The sequence below is a fragment of the Lygodium microphyllum genome, chromosome 22, assembly GCF_053477565.2.
Source record: "Lygodium microphyllum isolate KBCC chromosome 22, Lygodium_microphyllum_v1.1.10, whole genome shotgun sequence".
Classification (NCBI taxonomy): Eukaryota; Viridiplantae; Streptophyta; class Polypodiopsida; order Schizaeales; family Lygodiaceae; genus Lygodium; species Lygodium microphyllum.
The window spans coordinates 48,140,853-48,147,461 of NC_141156.1; the positions used below are offsets into that span (position 1 = coordinate 48,140,853).

General features: G+C 37.1%; 1 protein-coding gene across 1 annotated transcript; it reads right to left on the minus strand.

Moving 5' to 3' along the window:
- Window positions 1-852: 852 nt before the first annotated feature.
- Window positions 853-5,456, minus strand: LOC148017117 (short-chain dehydrogenase/reductase 1-like). The gene is made up of 4 exons (XM_087662722.1): window positions 4,992-5,456; window positions 1,771-1,851; window positions 1,450-1,626; window positions 853-1,272 (listed from the first exon to the last, which is right to left on the minus strand). The coding sequence occupies exons 1-4, from the start codon at window positions 5,454-5,456 to the stop codon at window positions 853-855; spliced, it is 1,143 nt and encodes a 380-aa protein (XP_087518848.1).
- Window positions 5,457-6,609: the final 1,153 nt, after the last annotated feature.

Genomic DNA, 6,609 nt, shown 5'->3' on the forward strand with positions numbered 1-6,609 from the left:
CTACTTGATGTTGGACTTCCCTTGATCAATTTTTTTTGTTTTTTCAAATAATAGAAAAACTTGTAAACATTCTTTGACATGCAGCTTTCTCCAAGCTTTGTTAATTTCCAACACATCTAAGTGTGACACAAAAGTGAGCCTTTTGGACCTAATAAAATACTTTATGTTAAGTTGAATGGAAAAGAGTATGTACTCTCTACACTTAGAAATTCTTAACACTAGTCCTACATTATTAAAAAAGCCACAATTATAGCTAATTATAAACCTTGTTAGAAACTTTATTTTTCTTTGTTTATATCACATTAATGAATCTCCTTGTAAGGATTTGGTAGGAGTTGGAAAAAACTAGGTTGCTTTTAGGTATAAAAGGTTACTTTCTTAGGAATGTCATTTGAGGCTTTTGGGGAAACATAGTGAGATTGGAGATTTCTTAACATTAATTTTTCAAAAAAATTTAATGCTATTAAATTTTTTTTGAAATAATTTAGGAGATACAAAACTCATCCATGTAGCTAGTATGTAAATTGAAGGAAAATTGTCAAGTTTTGGGAGCACTTGAGATTAAAGGTGTAAAGAAGGGATAGTGCCACTTTTATGGCTTTGTTCATCATGCCATTTGTTGAAAAAATAATAATGATAATATCATCTAGTTCTTCTATGATAGTTGTCCATTTGCAATTGATCAAGCACATAGCTTATGCTGAAGCTATTATCAACTTAGTGAAATCCTACTTAATTAGGCACTTTTGTGGCTTCCGTGTAGTCTTCTGGATTCCTAACAAGCTATCTACTATGGATATTGTAATTATGAGAACCATTCCAAATTATGACATAATGGATCCTTGATATCTTTTAGAAATCATATGGCTTTTGTCGAAAGAAACAACAACCCGATGGATGAGGATGTGGTAACATAGCTAACCATAAGATGTCTTTGGCCCCATCAGTTGTTGACAATTCTCCCATGTTGTTAACCATGTCGGTTTTTACAAACCCTGGGTGCACTACATTGATAGTGATTTCACAATACCCTTTTTTTGGGAGGTCACGTGCTAGGACCCTTGTGTAAGCATTTATAGCAATTTTGGATACCCTATAGGCAGGATTAACCAAGGGCCAACTGAAGGTAGGATTGCCATTCGTTTTAGTAGGATCATGTAACAAACCTGTGTCCAAATCCTTTAAAAACTTTCCAACAAAATCATCCACGTCTTTCTCATTCAAAGTGTCAATTTGTGATATCTTTTCCCAGAGCTTTTTGTTTGGCAAGTTCTATAAGAACAAAGAACACTCACAAGTTATGAGAGTTGATTCAATGTATGCTCTATGCTATTATTGATAACCATGTAAATCATAGATTTGTTGAGCCATTTCTAACACATTATCAATGTCATGACCCATGAATCAAAATATAACTTCATAAACAATATCATGGAAACCTTTTCGCACCTCTAGTTTTCCAGCAGAAGATGAAACATTTATTATTCGACCTCCAAATTTTGATTTGGAAAGAAGTGGAAGCATTGCTTCAATCATCCGCTTAACTCCAAAATAGTTTGTCTCTATGCAATTCCTTTGTTGTAGAGCATCCACTTTTAGAGCTTTGACTTGATGAAGAACACTTTTCTACTTAGTGCACCAAAAAGAAAAAAGGCAATACCATGCAAAACTAGTAAGATGAATATTACTCAAATGCTTTGAAGCACCAACATATACTCAAATGCTTTGAAACACCAACATATAGAGAAACAATTGATGTTGTAAGCTTACCTGGAACACTTGAGTCGTTATCTTGTGAGCTTGGAAATATCCTAGGTCCCACGTAGCCCCTAAAACTCCAGCATTGTTGATCTAGAGGAGGAAAAGTTACTATATGGTTATGCTTAATGGTAGTCATTATTACTACATCACTTATCACGGCCTTTTCATATCCATACATAAACCCATTGTATAAACTTTTAAGAAATTATTTACGATAAGTATTATCAAATTTTACTTAATTTTATTGGAGGCTCTCGATGTGTACTCCTATTGGTTAGAATTAAATAACATCCTTTGTAAAATGATGTATATGAATGTATCCTTGATGTGATTACAAAATTTAGAAATATTTAATTTGTTAACTTACATGATAGGATAAATTCATGGAAAATGACTACCCCAATTCCATTTTCATAATCATATTGAGAGCACATATTCTAAATGCAATGCTAGCTAGAGAGATACTATGCCAAAGCAAATTAATATGTATCTTTTTCCCTCTTATGAGAAATCTTTTGGAATCATACCTACCCATTTGTACCATGTATGTGGCATGAATTCTGATTGGGTAAAGTTTTGAATATGATAAATGATATGACTAATCTATGAGTATGGTGAAGGGATATGATAACATCTTCCATTCTATATCCCTAGATTCTTCACCAATGTCATAGCTATGTTAGCTTATAGAGTCTTTAAAAAAATAATTTTTATGTATAGATCCTTTTCCACAAAATTTCCCAATGCATTCAATTATTCATTAAAACTTACCAAAATTATGAAGAACAACCATATGGCCATATATTAATGATGGAATAGGTTCTTGAATATTAGACATGATTTTTGAATGGATCAAACATGAATCTACAATGCAGGACTAATATGACTTAGAATATAGCAATTGGGATGCAATAAAAGTAACTAATTTCATCTTCATATTTTTTTCTACTCTTCTTCGAAATCTTTTAAACCTCTCCTAGAGAGTAATTAATTTGATATGGGCTCTCTCTCTCTCTCTCTCTCTCTCTCTCTCTCTCTCTCTCTCTCTCTCTCTCTCTCTCTCTCTCTCTCTCTCTCTCTCTCTCTCTCTCTCTCTCTCTCTCTCTCTCTCTCCACGCACTCACACATTGTGTGTGTGTGTGTGTGTGTGTGTGTGTGTGTGTGTGTGTGTGATAGGAGTGAACCTATAAGAAATCCCTAAATTATTTGTGTTCAAGGGAATTTCAAAAACCGTTCTATTTGCACATCACATGGTAATGAAATGATCACTCTTTCTTAAGAAACTGTGGTTTTCTTTTTTTTGCAAAGTGCAATAAACCCCTCCTTTTGTAAGTGTCATACGATAAAATTGCCCAAACTTTATCAAATTGTGTAGCACTCATGGTGGACTCATGTGATATAATTATACATTTGGAGGTGTACCTCTTCATATATGTATTTGTCCACTTATTTATTTACTTATAGTTATACACATATAAGCACATTTGTCTTGGGGTTCACTCATAAATATGTGAGCATAGCATAGGAGTTCAATAAAGGGAATTTTAAAAATCCCCCTTGTACACAATTCTTGCACTTAGAAGGATACATGAGACTATATTAGGCTTGGATCGCTCTTGGATCTACATGAGACCATGGATAAGTTGAGACCTTATTCTATGTGCATATATTCTATCACATCACCTTTTACTAGTGCACTATTGAATCAATAGAAAATTGAACATCATTTCACTTTAGGCATTTTGTCGAATGCAATGAGTATGGATTGTTCTCACATGTAGAGCAAGATTCAACACACCATTAGGGTTGGTCACCATGATAACTCCCTAACTAATTGTGAAGTTAAGGTCTAGGGCAAGTTTACATGTTCCATGCCAACCAAAGTCAAAGGGTCCCCCGCATCACAACTTGCTAATGTTAGTGTTGATCTCCCATCTTGAAGAAATGTTGTTGTGTGTCTTAGTATGGAGATGTCCCACCTACATAGACATGTAGATGTCACCTTTCCTTATGCAAAAACATGCATCATTGGTAGTGTAGATGAGGGCAATAATAGTGTGGCTACAACCAGTGTGGTATTACTAGTGTGGAGGGGGAGACAATGAAATAAGAGGGAATGAAAGAGGATGTAGAGAGGAGGTTACAACAAGCACTATCTAAAGTGCAAAGTTGTCGCAAACTGTTGTAGAAGCCTCTCTTTGTGGCTAGATGGCATTTACTTAGGATTAGTCCTCTTTCAAGAACAGCTCTATTGTTTATCTAAAGTGTAAAGTTGTCACAAACTGTTGTAGAAGGCTCTCTTTGTGGCTAGATGGCATTTGCTTAGGATTAGTCCTCTTTCAAGAACAACTCTATTGTTTATTTTGGTTCCAAAGTTCTATTGTTTTTTTTTTTGTTTGTTCAAAGATTTACGTAGCAATTATAGCTCTTAAAGATGTGTTATTTAAATTGACTTTTAGTGGACCCCATACCTTTCATCAAGTCAAGTGAGTTGACATGCTACTTGTCTCATAAGTAATAGCAAATAGATATACAACATCACATTTGTTTGAAAGGAGTTAGAGGTCTCCTTACTAAATACCGGTTGGCCTTATACAATACAATCCTTAAATAAATGGTAAGGTTTTTTCATTGGACCTTTCACAAATCTCTCTCGTTTGCAGATTGAGACCAAGTTTTGAAAACCTTGGATAATGATAATGTGTGGAAACTACAAGACTTTTCAAGATGGTGATTGTTTTCATGCATGGAAATCTATTGAAACAAGACAAGCTAGTTGCACAAGGAGCGGAGTCGCACTTGACTCTCGGTAGACCTTGCAAATGTAGAATGAATGTGGTGTGGTATGTTCTTTTGTCTTCTTACTAAAAAGGAACCTACCTTTAATTGTTGTGCCTTAAGAGCCTAATAATGTGCATTGGTGTGACACTATGGTATATATGACGAAATGATGAGCGGTTTGCTACCGAGTTGTTGTGTTAATGGGCCTTGGTGGGTACGAAAAGCAATTTGGCACTCTAAGGATAAGGATAGTACCACATTGCGTACTCGAGTCTTGACTAGACTTTCAAAGGAAAGGTGGTGACCATATGCTTTGGTAAGAAGGAAGGAAGCATTAGAACATGAGATACCGTGTTTGCTTTGCTTGCAAGATTCCCAGAGAAAGTCTAGTGTGAACGCCTAGGTGTGGTACGACCCTCAGCAAGGTGTGATTAGGCGCGGTGACTTACGAGGAGATCGAGGCGGCCAAAGCGCAGGCGGAGCCAGGAGGCGAAGGCCGAGACGGAGCGACGGCAGGTGACGTCCAGCTGGTGGAAATGCACGTTGGAATGATGATGATCTCCGTGGTTGGATGCCGAGAGGGAGGCCACTGCCTCTCGGCCGAGCTCCGGATTGCGGGCTGTCAGCACCACCTCCATCTTGAAATAATTATATAGCCCATCATCTCCTTCTTCTCCAGCGCGGCCTCCTGCTGCTTCTGAATATCTGATCCCTTCTTCTTCTTCTTCTTCTTCTTCGTACTCTTCGTCATGAGCATCATCATCATCATCATCACTATCAATTCTATAATCTGGTTGTAGTAGTGGACGACTTATAAGCCGTAATTGCGCCAGCTGCCTCACCAGCTCGAGCCCAATTCCTCGGTTTGCTCCGGTCACCACTGCCACCAGCTGTCTTGATCTGATCTTCGCCATCGATATTCTCTCTCTCTCTCTCTCTCTCTCTCTCTACCCAGAACTTGATGCCCCGGCGCCAAGCTATGCAGGCGAACTCACACTAATTCGATCCTTCGGCAGCTCAGCCTTGATCAGTACCGCGCTACATATACAACCATGCGCAGATCATTTCATCCTTAGATGCTTCTTCAGGACGGTTGGCCGTTTATAAAGCAAAAGAATAGTAGCTTGCCTGAGGAAGGTGACGTTATGAACTATGATCATCGGCTTGCATATATAATTGGACGTATGTGACGCTGGTTATTTTCCGCTAGAAGTCACAGCCGTAAGGTGACTCTCCAGCATTGCTGGACGTATGTGACTATCATGTAGATGCAATTACAAGCATCTTCATCAGGACGGCTAGGCGATTGTAATATCGTAAGGCCTTGCTAGGGGAAGCCGCATTCATACTTCACGGGCATCGTGAAGGTCCAAAGCCGATGGAACTATTCTTGCATAGACGCATTCACAATAATTTAATTAGAGGGGAAAGTCACCTAGCGACTTATCACATTCCTAAAAATTGCTAAGGGAAAATGACTTTGGCATAGCACCTTTAAATTTTGAGCATAATTTCTTTTTCATGTGGATTAAATAGTACGATACATCTAATTGCACTTCATAAAAGTTACACTATTGATATTTAGATTAGCAATTTACCCTACTATTAAGTAAAGATCATGTCAACGTGAATATGTTAACGGTAACAAGTTTATAATAACATTAAATATTTCTGTCGATGATTCACATTTTTGACATTGGGATTAGCTAGGTCAAAACATAACATGGTGATTTGGAGTTAACATATTGGCCTACCAAATTAGGTGATAGTTTATCTGGGGGATTCTTTGGGACATCATATCCTTGCTAACGCATCGCTATTCATTGTACTTAAGAAATATCTCAAAACTAATGTATTGATTGACCCATTTATCATCATATTGAGTTGCATTGGTCCTTGATAGGGACATTAAATTACACACTACAACAAAATCAGAGTAAAGACGCAAAGGTATGATGCACATTAGTAGCCACATCTAAATTAGTGTGTAAATCCATGTGTAAAAAGGTGGGGCACATGCCCCATAAAACATTGATTTAAATTATATTTTAAATGAGACACTCAAAC